Source organism: Megascapheus bottae, chromosome 34 (genome assembly GCF_031878675.1).
Source record: "Megascapheus bottae isolate mThoBot1 chromosome 34, mThoBot2.hap1, whole genome shotgun sequence".
NCBI classification, from domain to species: Eukaryota; Metazoa; Chordata; class Mammalia; order Rodentia; family Geomyidae; genus Megascapheus; species Megascapheus bottae.
In genome coordinates, this window is record NC_143542.1 from 5602692 (window position 1) to 5620781 (window position 18090).

At 58.7% G+C, this 18090-nt stretch overlaps 2 protein-coding genes across 2 annotated transcripts in view; one reads left to right on the forward strand and one right to left on the reverse strand.

Annotated features, from left to right (window-relative positions):
* Positions 1-3533: 3533 nt before the first annotated feature.
* Fzd9 (frizzled class receptor 9) lies at positions 3534-5634 on the forward strand. The gene has a single exon (XM_090324045.1). It carries the CDS (start codon positions 3534-3536, stop codon positions 5322-5324), a length of 1791 nt encoding a protein of 596 aa, XP_090180171.1. The 3' UTR covers positions 5325-5634.
* A 2407-nt stretch (positions 5635-8041) lies between these two features.
* Baz1b (bromodomain adjacent to zinc finger domain 1B) overlaps positions 8042-18090 on the reverse strand; it is a 52711-nt gene continuing 42662 nt past the window's right edge. Inside the window, exons 14-19 of the mRNA XM_090324187.1 lie at positions 14849-14996; positions 13767-13914; positions 12558-12697; positions 10426-10577; positions 9613-9716; positions 8042-9528 (exon numbers count right to left, since the gene is read on the reverse strand). Coding sequence (XP_090180313.1) covers positions 9174-9528; positions 9613-9716; positions 10426-10577; positions 12558-12697; positions 13767-13914; positions 14849-14996 — 1047 coding nt within the window. The 3' untranslated portion in view covers positions 8042-9173. The remainder of the gene's footprint in view (positions 9529-9612; positions 9717-10425; positions 10578-12557; positions 12698-13766; positions 13915-14848; positions 14997-18090) is intronic.

Sequence of the window (18090 nt, forward strand, 5' to 3'; positions counted from 1 at the left end):
AGAAAGTTAGCAAGACTTCCTTGTTGTTGGTCATGGGGCTTGAACTCTGGGCCTGGGCGCTGTCCCCGAGCTCTTCAGCTCAAGGCTACCGCCCTACCCTGGAGCCACAGCGCCACTTCTGGCTTTCTGGAGGTTCATTGGAGAGAAGAGTCTCAGGTCCTTTTGTGCCCCGGCTGGCTTTGAACCTGGATCCTCAGATCTCAGCCTCCTGAGTAGCTAGGAGGACGGGTGTGAGCCACCGTGCCCGCTCCCTGCAGCAAGACTCTTGTTTAAACAAACGAGAGAAAACAAGCCATGCACCAGCAGCTCACACCTGCCATCCTAGCCACGCAGGAGAATGGATTCTGAGGATCATGGTAAAAAGCCAGCCTGGGCACCAAAGTCCGGGAGGGCTGTGGCTCAAGTGTAGAGTGCCAGGCTTGAGTGAACAAGTGCAGGGGCAGCACGTGGGCGCCATCCGCCCTGGATGACACCTGTGGTACCAGCTGTGCCAGCCCCAGGCACACCCAAGACCCTGGGTGGAATCGCCATCAGGAGAAAGGCTGGGGGCACGCATGGCTCAAGCAGGGCGGGCTGGCAAAGCACGCTCGAGTGTTGCCTCCATATTGCTCCTCAGTCAGAACAACAACCAAACAATAATAGCACAGGCTCGTGTGGGACTCTCGACTCCGGTGGGGGGAGCCATGCTGTCCGGAGAGCAGATTCTCACAGCTCCCCAGGCTCTGTGGTCTTCACAGCAATGGCTCAGCTCCGCTGCTGCAGCCGGGAGACTGACGTACTGTGGACTATAAAGCAAAGGGTGTGAACACCGCTGTGTTCCAATAAAACTTTATTTGCAACAAGCAGCAGCCCCTGGGTCAGAGTTGGCATGGCGGCAGCCAGTGCACCTTGGATGAAGATGCACACACGGCGGGGTCTGTGGGCCCCCCTTCCCCAGCCTCCCTTCTTAGCCCACCCCCCAAGGGTGAGTGTCCCCCCAGTCTGATGCTGACTGAGGGGCCTGTCCCCAGGGGAGAAGCTGAACAATTTAGAACTCACCCAGACCACTGAAGCCAAGGTGGGTTGAGAACTCCTGTTTGCCCAGCTACGCAGGAGGCCAAATTCAAATTCCAGGCCAGCCGAGGCCGTCAGCAAGAGAAGGAAAATACCAACAAAAGGGCTCGGGGTGGGGAGCCAGGAGGGTCTCGGGTCCCCCATTCCGAATGTCGGCATTCTTTCCACACTGCAGGCAGTTATGGCAACCTATGCCAACCCCGTGCCAGGAGCCTGGCGCAGAGGCAGGCCTGGCGCAGACCCTGCCCGCCTGGCCCAGCAGGAGGGGGGCACAACTACCCTTGAGGGGTGGGGCTAAGGAGGGAGGGGGGAGGGAGGACAGGAGGAACGCAGGCAGAAAAGGTGTCCCCCCACCATTGTCCCCAGGAAAAGCTGGCAGCTCACAGGAAGGAGGAGCCAGCCTCCTGGTGGGGGTGGGCATTGATGGGACCTCCTCCGTCCCGGTCCTCCCAGTGTCCCTTTCAGCCAGAGCCCAGGGCATTGTTGGCCTTTATAAAGCAGAGATGCAGTGACAAAGCCCGATGGGTGCGCAGGGAGCCCAAGAGGCCTCTTCTCCGCGGGGCGGGGCTGCCCCTCAGGCTCCAGCTTCGAAGGAGCCAGCTGTTGCCATAGCAACGGGCTGGCATCCCATGGCCTGGGGGCGCCCTCCCCTCCATGCTGCTACACAGAGTCCCCTGCTCCTCCTCACCCCGGAGGGAGGCAGGAGCCCACAAATCCTGGCTACTGGGCCAGTCCTCGAGGGACATCCTGGCAGCAGAGCCTCCCTGTCACCAGATGTCCCGATGGCTGGTGGGATGGGGGCATGGGAAGGCGGGCTGGGTCTCGCTGTCATCCATGCTGCTCCAGCCAGAGTCCATGGCCATCAGCGAGCAGCTGCTAGAATCAGGAAGAAAGGAAGGGAGGAAGGATGGATGGATGGAGGGATGGAGGGATGGATGGAGGGAGGGATGGATGGATGGACGGAGGGAGGGATGGATGGATGGTTGGACGGATGGGTGGGTGGACCTGGGGAAAGCAAAGTCCCTGGGCCCCCAAGCAGAGCTGCAGCCTTGTCCAGCGCTGCACAAGTCCCAGGCCTCTCCTGAGACTGTGAGGGGCATGGAGAGAGGAGCCAGCAGGCCCCCCAGCCTGAGGTCTCAGAGGAGAGGGTGGGGGCTGCTGAGCCAGGCCTGGCGATCAGGCTGCAGGTGATACTTGGAAACCTGTACTCAAAACTGGTGTGCGTGTGTGCCTGTGTGCGCGTGTGTGTGAGCGTGTGTGCCTGTGTGTGTGTGTGCGTGTGTGCCTGTGTGCGCGTGTGAGCGTGTGTGCATGGGTGTGCGTGTGCGTGTGCGCCTGTGTGCGTGCGTGTACCTGTGTGTGTGCGCGCGTGTGTGCGTGCCCGTGTGTGCGTGCCCGTGTGTGTGTGCCCGTGTGTGTGCCCGTGTGCGTGTGTACATGCACGCTTGTGTGTGCGTGTGCGTGTGTGCCTGTGTGTGCGTGCGTGTGTGTGCATGGGTGTGCGTATATGTGTGTACATGCACGCTTGTGTGTGTGCGTGTGCGCGCGTGTGTGCGTGTGTGCCTGTGTGTGTGTGCGTGTGTACATGCTCGCGCGTGAGCGCTCTTCAGTCCCGCACTGTCTGCCCATTGCCTTTTCCCTGCTCTTCCACTCGCGTCTCATCCTCGCTCCTGGCCTTCTCGCTGAGGAACTGCCGGGCTGCGTTCGATGGCCGCGTCCCCACCGCCCAGGCTCCCTCCGGGCTGGGTTGTGTAGCTGGAGGGGGGCCCACCGCGCCCTGCCCTCCCTCGGGAAGGCCCCGCCCGGCTGCCGCCCCTCCCGGCCTCCCCTCCCAGACCAGGGCTGGGCGCGCGCCAGGGCGGCATCTGCCGGCCTTTGTCCGGCTGGGAGGGCGCCGAGCGACGGGCGTGCGTGGGACCCGCAGCCCACGCGGCCCCGCGCCGCCATGCCAGCCCCGCCCTCCTCCAGATCAGAAGCGACGTCAGGCTCGGCGTGGGCCTCCGTGCAGGGGCCACGGTGACAGGAGGGCCCTGTGCCCTGGGGTATGTCACCCGGGATGAGCGACTCGGAGGGACTGCGGACTGTGCGCCGTCGCGGGGAAGGGGTGGGACGGACGGGAAGAGGCGCCGTCCCAAGCGCCCCCGCCCGCGGGACGGCCCGAGCGCCTCCGGGACGCGGCGCCTTTAAGCCCCGGCGAGGGCGTGGCCCCGCGAGGCCCCGCCCCCGGGTGGGCCCCGGAGCCCCGCCCCCGGGCTTGGAGCGGCGGCGCGGGCGCAGCGCCGCGGGCTCCGCTCCGGCTCCGCTCGGGCTCCGGGAGCTTCTAGTCGGCGGCGGCAGCAGCCTCGCGGCCGGCTCGGCGCCTCTCGTCCCTCGCGCGGCCTCCCGCACGCACGCGGGCGTCCCGGCGATGGCCCGCGCCCCGCGCCGCGGCGGGCAGGCAGGGCAGCGCGGGGCGGCGCGGCCCGAGTGAGTCGCCCGCGATGGCCGAGGCGCCGCCGCGCCGGGCGCCGCCGCTGCCGCTGCCGTTGCTGTGGCCGCTGCTGGCGGCGGGCGTCGCGACGCTGGAGATCGGGCGCTTCGATCCCGAGCGCGGGCGCGGGCCGGCGCCGTGCCAGGCGGTGGAGATCCCCATGTGCCACGGCATCGGCTACAATCTGACCCGCATGCCCAACCTGCTGGGCCACACGTCGCAGGGCGAGGCGGCGGCCGAGCTGGCCGAGTTCGCGCCGCTCGTGCAGTACGGCTGCCACGGGCACCTGCGCTTCGTGCTGTGCTCGCTGTACGCGCCCATGTGCACGCACCAGGTGTCGGCGCCCATCCCCGCCTGCCGCCCCATGTGCGAGCAGGCGCGCCTGCGCTGCGCGCCCGTCATGGAGCGCTTCCACTTCGGCTGGCCCGACGCGCTCGACTGCGGCCGGCTGCCCACGCGCAACGACCCGCACGCGCTGTGCATGGAGGCGCCCGAGAACGCCACGGCCGGCCCCGCTGAGCCGCACCGCGGCCTGGGCATGCTGCCCGTGGCGCCGCGGCCCCCCGCGCCGGCCCCGGGCCCCGCCGGCCCCGGCCCGGGCCCCGGCTCCTGCCCGAACCCGGAGAAGTTCCAGTACGTGGAGAAGAGCCGCGCGTGCGCGCCGCGCTGCGGGCCCGGCGTCGAGGTGCTGTGGTCCCGGCGCGACAAGGACTTCGCGCTGGTCTGGATGGCCGTGTGGTCGGCGCTGTGCTTCTTCTCCACCGCCTTCACCGTGCTCACCTTCCTGCTGGAGCCGCACCGCTTCCAGTACCCCGAGCGGCCCATCATCTTCCTCTCCATGTGCTACAACGTCTACTCGCTGGCCTTCCTCATCCGCGCCGTGGCGGGCGCGCAGAGCGTGGCCTGCGACCGCGAGGCGGGCGCGCTGTACGTGATCCAGGAGGGGCTGGAGAGCACGGGCTGCACGCTCGTCTTCCTCCTGCTCTACTACTTCGGCATGGCCAGCTCGCTCTGGTGGGTGGTGCTCACGCTCACCTGGTTCCTGGCGGCCGGCAAGAAGTGGGGCCACGAGGCCATCGAGGCCCACGGCAGCTACTTCCACATGGCGGCCTGGGGGCTGCCGGCGCTCAAGACCATCGTGGTGCTGACCCTGCGCAAGGTGGCCGGCGACGAGCTCACCGGCCTCTGCTACGTGGCCAGCATGGACGCGGCGGCGCTCACGGGCTTCGTGCTGGTGCCCCTGGCCGGCTACCTGGTGCTGGGCACCAGCTTCCTGCTCACGGGCTTCGTGGCCCTCTTCCACATCCGCAAGATCATGAAGACCGGAGGCACCAACACGGAGAAGCTGGAGAAGCTCATGGTGAAGATCGGCGTCTTCTCCATCCTCTACACCGTGCCCGCCACCTGCGTCATCGTGTGCTACGCCTACGAGCGCCTCAACCTGGACTTCTGGCGACTCCGGGCGGCCGAGCAGCCCTGCACTGGGGCCCCCGCGCCCGGCGGCCGCAGGGACTGCTCCCTGCCCGGGGGCTCCGTGCCCACCGTGGCCGTCTTCATGCTCAAAATCTTCATGTCGCTGGTGGTGGGCATCACCAGTGGGGTCTGGGTTTGGAGCTCCAAGACCTTCCAGACCTGGCACAGCCTGTGCCACCGCAAGATGGCAGCCGGCGGGGCCAGAGCCAAGGCCTGCAGGGCCCCCGGGGGCTATGGTCGGGGCATCCACTGCCAGTATAAGGCCCCCACGGTGGTCTTGCACATGACGAAGACGGACCCCTCCCTGGAGAACCCCACGCACCTCTAGACATGGACCCTGCTCCCCAGATCCCGGCTGTGCCTCCCCCCCACCCCCAAGAGACAGCTGACTGGCAGCGCTCAGCTGTCGAGGTCATGCACAGGAGAAGGGGCTGAGGACCCGGGTGGGGACCTGGTGAGACTCACATCCCTATCCTCCCTAACTACCTGGCGGGGGGAGGGGGAGAGCCTGGCTGTCACCCCCAAAGGGTTGGAAGAGGGGACAGAGGAGGGCATGGTCCACCAAGGCGTTTATTTAATGATGTAATTTATTGTTGCGTTTCCCTGCAAGCTGTGACTGGAATAAACCCCGTGTGGCACTGCCGAGTCCACTCTGGGCTGGGGAAGGGGACGTGGGGACGGGCCTGCCGGGTCTCCCCGCCCTCTAAGCCAATCTGGGGGGGGCAGGCATATCCCCTGCCCCCGCCTGGACCCAGCAGTCAGGATGAACCCTGGGCTCAGCCGTGTGTGCACCCAGATGGCATGCGTGTCGCCCCTCGCTCTGAAGTGCGAGTGGGATGGCTGCCAGGAAGCATGGGTGGGGGAGATACCGGGGTTTCAGGGCCACCGTGGCCTTGGGGTGTCTGGCCTGTCTGGACCAAGGGTAAGTTTTTCCTTTCTCACACTTTGCTCTCCTCGGTTGTGTAGAAAATGAGGGCGCCATCCTGTCTCCAGCTTGTCTCGGGTCCCCTCTCTGGGGACCAGGCCTGGAGCTGGAGTACTGTCCTAGACGGATTGCTGGTGCCGGCCGGGCACCAGGGCTCCCCTCTGTGATCTCAACTGCCAAGGACAGTTTGCAGCATCAGACCCCATCTCAGTAAACCAGGGCACTCATAATCGCAGCCCCAGCTCAGGTGCTGGAGCAGTGTTGCCCAGCCAGGAGATGAGGGGAGACCCTAGGGTGCTTGTCAGGGCTGGCAGGCCCTCACCTCTCGGGGTGGAAGGTAAGGTTGGGGACCTTGGGAATGCAGAAGAAGCACTTGCATGGTGGGAGCCATGGGGCTGGGGTGTCAGGTGTCCGGTGAGGCGGTCAGAGCTCAGGGTGTGATCGTGGCATCTGTCTAGAGGGTCCTCACTGGGCCTGACTGGAGACGATGCAGCCCTGCTTTCAGCCTCACTTAAGAGCCAGTCGAGGACTCCAGGCAGGGAAGTTATTTTTTATTGTAATGGTCCTGGGACTTGAACTCAGGGCCTGAGCACTATCCCAGAGCATTTTCATTCAAGGCTGGCACTGGAGCCACAGCTCCACTTCTGGCGTTTTGGTGGTTAATGGGAGCTGAGAGTTCAGACTTTCCTGGCCAGCCTGGCTTCAAATCATGATGCTCAGATCTGAGCCTCTCGAGTAGCTAGGATGACAGGTGTGAGCCACCAGAGCCTGGCTTACGTTCTGGCAGCTCTGGCATTTCCTGGGCCCTGTACTTACGAAACTCGCACTGCCGTGCCTAGTCTGTTGTTTGAGATGGAGCTCTTATTAGCCGCCTCCGTCTTCCTAAGCGGGATCGGACTTGAGTCATGTCGGTCAACCTAGGAGGAAGCGCTCATGCTGGGAGTCCACTTCCCTCCAGCCACCAGGAACCCCCACCGGCTGCAGAGACGTGGCCTCATCTTCCTGGGCTGCGCACTCGGTCAGGGCCTGTGGCCCAGATTGAATGTCCTGGTGGCAGAGACCTGGCTCACCCCACCCCAGAGTCTTATGGGAGCAGATGTGGAGGCAAGAGGTGCGAGGCTGAGCCTCCGAGGACCCAGGTGCACCCTCTTTTCCTTGCCAAGGACAGGTGGGGTGCTGGTTGCTGGGTGTGGCCTTCAAGGTGGCGAGGGTCTGGGAACGTGATGCAGACAGTTCAGGGCTCGGGCTCCACTCGGTCAGGATGGCTGGCTCGGAGGAGAGCCAGCCAAGGGGAGGTCTCAGCCAGCAGGGGTGGGTGCTGGCCCCGAGTCAGGACATGGCTTCGGTCTCTCGCCCATCCCTCCTTCTGCTCTGGCATAGGCCCAGCAATGCTTCAGTATTGGGGATTTCTACCACGGGTCTCTTGTGGAACTCGGCAAAGCAGGTGGAAGCCGTGCCCCTCCCACAACTGGACTCCCTGAGCCCCAAAGGAACAAATACCCCAGAAACAGGGCCAGTGTGGGCTGGGTTTGGGCCGGGGCTCAGGTCTCAGATCTCAGATCTGGAGGGGAGGGAGGCACTATATTGTAGGACGGGGTCTTGGGTGTGAGCCAGTCAAGGCTTAGGGCTGTCTGTGTGCCATTCCCACTCAACTCCTTCCCGAGGAGGCCCTGGCTCCCTTGGGCCTCATGTGCCGAGGAACCTGAATGTCACCTCATTGCCGTGACAGAACGGCATGGAGACACTCCCGTGTGGGAGGGGTTCAGGCGGGCGCACCCCCATGCTCCTGGCTGTGGTACCCTGGAGCCACATGGAGAGCGGTCCCAATGCAGGTGCCCACAAGCCGCACAAAGCCTGCAGCACGGCTCGCCAGCGGTGCCCTCACCCAGTCCCCTCACTCTGCAGACTCACGCCTACAGGCTGGTGCCGGTGGAGGCCGAGTGTGCTGGAGTGAACGCCTTCCCGAACGTCTCTGTGGAATTGTCCCAAACTGAAAGACCCCACAGGTTCAGTGTGACCTGGAGCGTGTGCTAATGACTGGCGCCAGATGTTTTGGGGCGAGTCTGGAGGACCCCCGTTCCCACCCAGCCAGCGAAAGGAGGCGCAGCCCGCGTTGCTGCTTCTTTAGAAACACAAGTACATAATGTTTATTTGAAATTCCAATTTACGACAGCCCCGCCGGCCTTGCTCCTGAGCCATGTGAAGGGAGTGGGCGGTGGCAGGGACTGGGTGCCACTCGGGGTCTACACTCCCGGCAGGCCTGGGAAGGGAGGGAGACCTGGGGCAGCGGGGACCCCTGCAAGTTCCGGTCCACGGGCTCTATCAAGTCCCACGAATGGCAATCCCTGTGCAGGCTGCTTTTCCTTCGGACAGGCACAGAAGAGGCCAGGTGCCTGCGTTTTCCAAACCCAGAGTTGGTAGAAAAGAAAATGAAACCCTGTCTCGTACTTTTATCAAAATCTGCAGTAAAAGGGAGAGACTACAAATGTGTCCTCTGTGGGGCTCAGGCGCCCTCCACCCCCACGGACACCCACAAATGGCATGTACTGCCCCAAGGCCAGGACGGGCCAGGGAGGCAGGTGGGCAGCAAGGCGGGCAGGGCAGGGTCCCTGCTGCACCCCACCGCTTGCTGGTGTCCCAGCGGCCTCTGGGGAGGGGCGGGCAGGCGGGGAGCAGCGCGCTGGGAGGGGTAGACAAGCGCTCTTCACACAGTGTGCCGCAAAACAAGCCAAGTCCTGGCAACAGCTCGGTGCTCCACTCTTCTCTGGGGCACCTGCTGCATGGCGGGAAGGTAGGCGTGATCACAAGCAGGACTGAAGTCTGGGGAAGTGCCTTAGCTTTGTTTCCGGAGGTGGAGATGGGGGCTCACAAAGGACGGGTGCTGAGGAATGGCTCCAGGAAATGTCCTTTTACTCCGCAAGATCTCCGCAGAAGACCACCGAGCTGCCCTGGACACTAGTGACCATAGACTCCACGGCACTGTGGCACCGTGGCACCCACACAGAGGGGAGGAGGAAGGGCGGAGGACCCGGGGAGGAACACAGAGCCCCTACCCCGTGACAGCCACATGAGCCCAGGCTCCAGGAGCCACGGCCAGGCCCTTGGTGGGGTGGGGGTGTAGCATGTCGATGCCTCCTTTGCTTCTTCGAATCCTCCTCCTCCTCCCCTCTTTTCTCGTCCTCCCCCTCTGGTGGCCTCCCATCAGTCCTCCATCCTCCCGCCTCCGCTCGCTTACCAAGGCCGGTCTGGCCTCTATTTCCTCTGCCTCCGGCCCCTGGCATGCGTGCTGGGCTCCGGGTCGCTGTCCCCCGGCTCGTCAGCGGCCTCGGGGCCCTTGCGGCGCTTCCTGCGCACGTAGGGGTGCCCGGGCAGGTGCTTGCGCAGGAGTGCCAGCAGGCACTGCTCCGTCTTGGCCATGCAGCTGAGCACGTGGCTGCCGCGGCAATTGTACAACTCGGCGTTGGTGAACACCTGCTTCGCGTCGGCGAGGAATTCCTGCACCGAGGCGTAGCCCCCGCACGCGCACTTGCTCTGCATCGTGTGGAAGTCCATGGGCTGCGTGATCACCTCGTAGTAGTCCTCTGCCTCATCCCTCGTCACCGGCTCCCTGGGGAGAAAAGCCAATGGGGTGCATGGCCGGGGTGGAGAAGGGGTGCCCGGTGCCCACTGCCGGGCAGGGCGGGCAGCTCACCGGAAGGGCCAGCTGAAGCGGTACTTGACGATCTTCTGCAGGATCTCCTCGCACTTCTGCAGCTCCAGGCTCTGCCTCCGAGAGCTGCGCTTGCTTGGCAGCACCTAGGGTGGGAGGGGCGAGTGTGGGCGAGGGGCAGGGCGGCATCAATGTGGTGGTGGGGGGCGGCTTCACCAAGCAGGAAGCCCGTGAGAGAGAGGGGCCTTGAGAGAGGGGGGCCGGGAATCCCAGCATGCTGCGCACAGCAGGGTATGTGGAGGACCCAGAGCCAACTTTGGAGCTGGGGTGGGGACACTTGGTGTCTCCTTGGGGATAAGGAGAACGGCGGGTCTGCCTTCCAACAAGAGTGAGGGCCAGGTGCAGAAGGGTGTCTTTGATCCCCTGGCCTCCTTTACACCCCAATCCCAACTGATCTGGGAAACAAGAGTGTTCTCAAGTGCTTCTGTTCTTCAAAGTGAGATCTGAGAACTGCTAAACACACCACCGCGGGCGGGGACCTGCCTGCCTGCCTCCCTCCCTCCCGGACAACTGTGGGCACGGGCTGCAGCCCCTGCATTGCAGGCATTCCGGGGCCGCCCCTCTGGGCCCACCACAGACACATGCAGACTATTTTAAATCCTGCACAAGAGGCAGGCGGCCCCTGACTAGCAGAGCCAGCGCTGTAGCTCGCCTGGGTCTGGGGTGGGGTGGGGGAATGTGGGCAGCACTGCCCCAGGGGAGGGGGAGGAGCTGGCTACAGTGGTCTGCGGCCTCCTCCCCGGGCAGCCACCTGTTGTGTCAGGCACTGGTGAGTGGGGGCACTTTCTCTCTCACCAGCTCGTCCAGCTCGGCATCCTCGGTGGGGACAGGGGCTCCCTTGGGCCGTGGCCTCCTGGTGGGATGTGACTTCTTGCCTGGTGGCCGCCCAGGCCGAGCTGCCATGGGGATGACACACTGCCGGCCCCGGATGAGCTTTCGAGGCCTCACTACAGGAAACAGTGACAAGGATGCATGGGGAGGGCGCTCTCCCTGCTCCCCACTGCCACAGGCAGGCAGCAGGCGGCCAGGCAGAGAACTCCTCAGAGCCCCGTCTCCATGGAATGAAAGCTGGGCACTATCTGCTTAAAATAGGCGGCTCTTGGCTTAAGTCTGTGCCCTAAGGAAGCAAGACCCTGTCCTAAAAATAAACAGCGAAAACACAACCAGCAAACCTATAGCTCCGAGTTCAAACCTCAATATTGCCAATAGAAATAAGTCACCAGAGCAGATAAAGACTGGACATGCTTGCTTATTCCCGAATACCTTTCTGAAGGCCTTCTCTGAGCCTCCCTGCTCAAATACTTCACAACATGAGGTGCCTGGCACCTATAATGCATTTACTGCAGGCAGCCGGACTTCTGCTGCTGAACCCAGCCCAGCTCAGAGGAGCCTCATCCACCCCACCCACCCCTCTGTCCTTTCTCTTTCTTCCTGCCAGTACTAGGGCTGGGACTGAGCTCTGCCACTTGAAGCACAGCTTCACTTCTAGCTAGTTAGGGAGGTAGGGATCTCATAGACTTTCCTGCCCAGGCTTGCTTGAAACTTTAGTATTTAGTTTTCAGATCTCAGCCTCCTGAGACACTGGGATTAGAGGCATGAGCCACTGGTGCCCTTCCACAGAAAAGCTGGCATAAACCTTTTGTAAGGCCAGGCCCAGCTCCAGTGTTTTCTGGCATTCTGTGGACCAGACAGGTTTGCTCCAGGTGCTGGTGGCAGATGACCTGGGCAGTGTGTGCAAGGATGAACTCAAAGTTTTGTTTTTGTGGGTTGTGGGGCTTGAACTCTGGGCCCGGGCGCTATCCTTAAGCTCTTCAGCTCAAGTCTAGCTCTCTACTACTTGAACCACAGCATCACTTCTGGTTTTTCTGGTGGCTCTTTGGAGATAAGAGTCTCAATGGATTTTTATGCCCAAGCTGGCTTTGAATTGGGATCATCAGATCTTAGCCTCCTGAGTAGCTAGGATTACAGGTGCGAGCCACCAGCACTGGGTGTGCTCAAGCTTTCCAGAAGCCATTTCCTACCAGCTCTCCTCGGAAACAGGCTGGATGGTGGGGAGTGACAGGAGGGCAGAGAGGGTGCTGGCGTTGCAGCATGGAGACCACAAGTGGCTCCCCCTTCTATTTCTGGACTGCACGGAAGCACACCAAATATCCCTAACCTCTGCACACAGTGCTGAGAAGCCTGGAGAGGAAAGCTAAATGCAGGTAGAGAGCACTGCGGGCTGGAAGAGCCGCAGCGGCAGTGCTGTCTCTGTACATGCTCCTGACTCTCAATGCGCATGGCCCAGGGAAGGCAGCAACCCAAATGAAGCCAAGGCTTGGATTCACCAAGACCCACACAACAGGGCAGGCCCTCAGCCTCCTTCCCATCCTCACATCCTCCCGCCCCCAGCCAGCTGTAGACCTGCCACTTCAGGGAAGACCATGAGCTAGGCAGAAGGTAGCCTCTAAAAGCGGCCATGCCTTCCACCACGGCCAAGACAGGCATGGTGGGAGCACAGATTTCTCCACACAGATTACCAGCTTATGCCCACAAGCCACCCGGCGGGGCAGGTACTCAGAACAGCGCCCTCAATGTCTTCGGAGCCATGGCAGCTGAGCCTACGGCCCCAGAAGAAAGACAGTGGGGCTGAGTGCCAGTGGTTCACATCTGTAATCCTAGCTACTTAAGAGGCTGAGAGAGATCCGAGGATCGCAGTTCAAAGCCAGCAAAGTCCAGGAGACTTATTTCCAATAAACTACCCAAAAGCCAGAAGTGGCATTCTGTTAGAACACTAGCCTTAAGGACAAAAGCTCAGAGAATGGCACCCAGGCCCTGAGTTCGAGCCCCAGGAGCAGCACACGCATGCGCGCACGCACACAAGACAATGAAGGGACAGCCCTGATTAGCTTAGACACTGCAAGGCAACCATACAGCTCCACACTTACGCCGCAAGCCAGCCACCTCGTAGTCCTCTTCCTCCTCCTCCTCCTCTTCCTCACCCTCTTCCTCCTCTTCCTCTTCCTCCTCCTCTGAATTGCTTTCTGCATCTTGACTGTTCTCAGATGTGGACTCCTCAGTGTAGTTCCTGTGGAGGAAAAGCCAGGTCAGAACATTGCACAGAGAGGGCCAGGGGAGGCCTGCTGTTCTACAGGGTCCCAGAAAGACTTGTTGATCAGACTTGACAGAGCTGATGCCAGGACAGACAGATGGTCACAAGATGAAAAGAAGGCTTCAAGCATGGCCTCTCAGAAATCAAGACCACACTGCAACCCTACACCCCCACCAAACATCTCAAACACAAACGCTGCGCCTCCCAGGAGAGCCCCGCGGTGTGCTCAGGTTTGGAGACAGGAGGTGCACGGCGGGACAGGTGCTCCTCCACCTTGAGGGCTGCGGGCCAGGCGCAGGGACAGCTTGCAGACGACCAGACATCAAAGCAAGGGTAATCCCAGCCTAGAACAGCTGCCCTGCCGGGCCCTGCCCCAAGAGCAGCAGCCCTCATCCGAAGAGAGCTGTAATGGAGTGAGAAAGCCCAGGACCTTGCTAGTGGGGGCCAGGATCAAAGAAATCACCCTTCCTGGGGATCAAGGTACCTCCGGGCTGCCTTGCACATCATTTACCTGCAGTGTCGCCTGCAACAAGCACAGCCAAAGCAGCCAGGGCCTGAAACTCTACAAGCCATGGAAAAATTCATCCGTGCCCTCTGCCTCACACTGAGCGGTCACAACAGCAGGATGAACGGGTGGGTGGGTGGACGGGAGGGAGGTGCGAAGGACCTGGGGTAAGGGCAGGGGCACAGGGTGGCAAGCAGAGAGGTGACTCACTCATGTGGGAGGGAGGACACTAGGCGGCTTGCCAACTTGCAGGAAAGGGCAAAGTTCAAGGCTGAGCTGGGGGTTGGGGCCAGTACAGTGATTGGTTACAAAATAACCATGAAGGAGGAAGAGGCCCACAGCTTGGAGGCAAGGGAGAGGGGAGGCAGTAGGGCTAAGAAGATCTGCTATGTGGCCAACACCCATGCCAGTAATTCATCCCAAATTAGATGAGGCACTCGGATCCCCAGACCCGGAACTTCAAAGGAGCCCGCTGCGCTGCCGAGTTCACTTAGCTGGAGTAACCAAAGCTTACTTATTTTGGAAAGAAGGAAGTCTCACCTGCCACGGGAATTGCGCCTGGCAGTGGAAGGCTGGCAGGCTGGGCACTGCCACTCACCATCTGGTACTTCATAGAGGGCTGGCCTCAGACAAAACAGGTGGAAGGCTTTATTACACTCATCACACAAGATCAGCTTGTCATCCTCACCTGCAAAGAGATAAAGCTGTGAGCCGGTGGCAGCAGGGTGACAGCCACCGAGCACAGGACAAGTATGCCACAAAGGGGCCGCCCCATGGCAGCTGATCCTTTTTGTAAAGTCCATCTTCTGTACAGAGATGTAGCATGAACCAGACAACAGGGATAGAGAATGAACGCTTCCTAACTTTTCCATTCTCTAAATCTACTCAGGACTAGGACAAGATAACAACGAACAGTGAGGGGACTGTGTGGCCATCTCCTGCTCTGCCCCACAGGGTGCCTGGCTCCCACATGCAGAGCCGCCAAGCGCTAAAACTTCCGGGGGTGGGCCGGTCCTGCGCCAGCCTTCCCTTGATGTCCATGCAGCAACCGCTCTACAGACTTCTTTTCTACCCTGGCTGCCTCATCACAGCCACGGCTGAAGAAGCTCCAGCTACTCAGGAGGCTGAGATCTGAGGATCAAGGTTCAAAGCCAGCCGGGCACAAAAGGATCTGAGACTCTATCTCCAAGCAACCTCTAGAAAATGGGAAGTGGGGCTTGGCTCAAGGGTAGGGCGGTAACCTTGAACTCAAGAGCTCAGTGACAGCGTCCAGCCAGTTCAAGCCCCATGACTCACCAAAAAAGAGAGAAGAAACTCACCAAGCCCAGACCCACCAAGCGCCAACACTGCCCCCTGCTGGAGGAGCATCGCCTCACCTAATGGATGAAGTGCTGAGATGGAGGCAAACACTAGCTTTGGTCTCCAGGCAGTGTGGACTGGAGGGAGCAGTGCTCCTGCACACTGAGGAGCCAAGGCCTCTACTCCCCACAGGGGCCTGTGGGACTGGCAGCGGACCGATTCTCAGAGGGAGTGGCTGCCCCACAACCCATTGAAAGGAAATAACTGAAGACCAAAATTCCATCCCTGTAAGACACTCAGAGGAACCACTGATCACAATGTACCTTTCTTTCGACAAACTTTGCATCTTGCGTTTTCCGCTGACATGTCCCACTTGATGCAGGCATCGAGCATCCCGAGTAGAACGTGCATTCGAGAAAATGTCTGTGCTTCACGTATTGCAGTCTTCCATTTTTCCAGCGCAGATGCAACCTAAGCAGTGAGAAATGCAGGCCACAGTTACTACAATGGGCATACATGACTGGGAAGGGGTGAAAATAAACAAATCTGCATCCCAGAGTGTCACTTATTCACCCATTCTTCTTGGGGAGTGGGGAAGGGAGGGTAAGGCATGTGGATTGTTGAGGCCAGCTTGGATGTTCATCGTGAGATCTGATTAAAGCTAGATAGCATAGCCTGTGCCCCTCATCCCAGCTATATGGTTAGTGCAACTAGTTATAGCAAATCACAATCCAGGCAAGCCAGCCCTGAGACACACAGAAACTCTACTTAAAAAATACCTCGGGCTCTAGTGGTAGAGTGCTTGCCTAGCATGCACAAAGACCTGGTTTTGATTCCTCACTACCACACAGAAAAAAGCCAGAAGTGGTGCTGTAGCTCAAGTGATAGAGCTCTAGCCTTGAGAAAGACTCAGGACAGTGCTCAGGCCCCGAGTTCAAGGCCCCGGACTGGCACGCGCACACACGGCCTTGAGTTTTGTTCTTGCAGGGAAAAAAAAAAAATTCTAAAACCCCAGAATATGGGAGCAAGTGGCTTTTTTGTTGCTTTTATTGTCCTTTCTGTCTTTGGGAAAGTAAAGTGGGTGCACAGAAATGAAGGGGCCAAGGGTGAAGAAATGCAGCTGTGGCACTCACTGCACACTGAGGAAAATGAACTACACAACCTGTGGGAATGGAAGGGAAAAAGTGGAGAGCAGGCTAGGAATGCAGCTCAGTTGTAAAATGCTTGCCTAGAATTCCTCAGTACTACATAAACAGAAAAAGTGGGAAGTGGTGCTGTCATTCAAGTGGTAGAGTGCTGGCTAGCCTTGCCTGAGCAAAAGAAGCTTAGGGACAGTACCCAGACTAAGTTCAAGTCCTAGGACTGGCAAAAAACAAAACAAACAAACAAACAAACAAACAGGAGAGGGCAAAGGAAGAGGTGACACTACCTAAGTTCTGCCAATAATCGTGGCTCCCAAGAACAAATGATTTGTCCAATATCATTTCAACACTGAGGGGAGGGAGGAAATGGAAAGAGCAGGAACAGATGTTTGTAGTGTGATCACTTAAAACCAGTTGTGGGGCATGCAAGAGGCCCTGGGTTTGATTCCACAGTATTACGTAAATAAAATTAAAACAAAACAAAAGCAGGAACACTTGTGTGTACCGATGTTGGGATTTGAACTCAGGGCCTTACATCCTTTTTTGTTCAAGGGTGCAAGTGTGCACCCTCTTGAGCCAGTCAGTGTTCCAGTCTTTTACTGGTTAACTGGAGACGAAAGTATCATAGACTTTCCTGTCCAAGCTGGCTTTTAACTGTAATCCTTAGATTTCAGCCTCCTGCGTAGCCAGGATTACAGACCGCCTGGCTGGACAGCTACTTTGGAAGCAAGCACAAAAATTTCCTTCCTTTTCTCCCAGAACTCGAGTACAATGTGTTCTCAGGGCTGCCTGACTCGCCTTCCCAGGGTTACACAGTAAACACAGAGGACTACAGATCCAAAGTCACCTTCTCTTCTTTACAACTGGAGTCATGCAGTCCCCAGATCTTTTCAAGAGCACACAGTCCTTAAGCAGGGATGAAAGGTGAGCGTTTCTGCCCTCCAGTGGACAGCTGTGGTAGTGCACACGAGACTGACCAAGCCCGCCACTGGTGGACATAATAATGTACTCTACTTCCTTCTCACTTCCCACCATCATAAAACGTGGGCGTCCTAGAACTCAATTGCATTATTATTGTTTTTATTTTTAAGAACTTGCAGAGACCTCAGGCTATGAATAGTGTGCAGCATGGGTGGACAGGGGCTTCTTTTAGAGCGCCCTTTATGTTCACTCACAAAAGCATGTGTACCAATGGCTCATCCCATCCTATTGCAAGTAAAATTTCACCACACGTTATATGTATTTTCTTTGTCCTCTTGCCAACACGGGTTTTTTCCATGTTGTGGTTGCTAAAAGATCATGTGTTAAGATTCACTTGGTACTTTACAGGGAATGAAGTCTGCTCAAGGTTTCACAGCAACTCTGGGCCAAGTGTCAAGATTTCCAAGCCAATGCTGTTGGCATTATACATAAGAGGTAATTATTAATATCTTGTTACATTCACAGTTACCCACTAAATCAGACTTCTAATAGCTTCTAATTTTAAGGGCTAAAACATTACACACTCAACACTTGAGAGACTCCATCTGTAACCAGGAAAGAGCTGGTTGAAGGCATGGCTCACATGGTAGAGCACAAGCCTCAACTGTGTCTAAGCCCTGAGTTCATGTTCCAGTACTGACAAACAAATGGAGGTGTAGGGGATGAATGCAGGCAGTCTATGTTCATAAAGAAGGAAACGAAAGGCTAAACCAGAGGCTTCTTTAAGCAGCTTGCTGCCAGCTGAGCCGCAGCCCCTACTAAGTGGAAACTTTGGAAGCAGAGAGCAATGGGAGATTTCCAGGCTGGGGCAGAGCTGACCTTGGGGACAAGGAGAACAGAACACCAGGTTCCTGGAGACACCGGAGGCGCTGTGTTCTTTTTCCATGTGCCTAAACCTGCAGCGGGCCCAAATCTCCCTCCCTACACCAAGAATAATGCTCAGCAAGGCCTCTTTGTTATGTGGTTAGTACTGAAGAAGAGTTAATGGGTGTCCTGAGTCTAGTAGTTCTCAGAAGAAAACTTTCCAGGCAAAGAAAAGGTGGGAGAAGATGGAACTCTTGAAAATATACCTCAAGAAAAAAGTTGACTAACAAAACTACAATATGGGGTTGGGACTTTGGCCTAGTGGTTAAAGTGCTTGCCTAGCATGCACAAAGACTCAATTTCGATTCCTTGGTACCACATACATAGAAAAAAACCAGAAGTGGTGCTGTGTTTCAAGTGGTAGAGCTCTAATCTTGAGAAAACCCAAGGACTCGGGCCCTGAGTTTAAGCCAAAGGACTGAAAAAAAAAAAAAATACAGTATACTTAAGGAGAATAGATAATTATCTGGAAAATTAGCAATGCTAAAATGTCACTCAGGACACAGGAAGGGGGAGATGGTAGCAGCGCGGCTGTGAGAATTAAACTCCTCGGACTCCTGAACTCCTCTGCTCTGCTC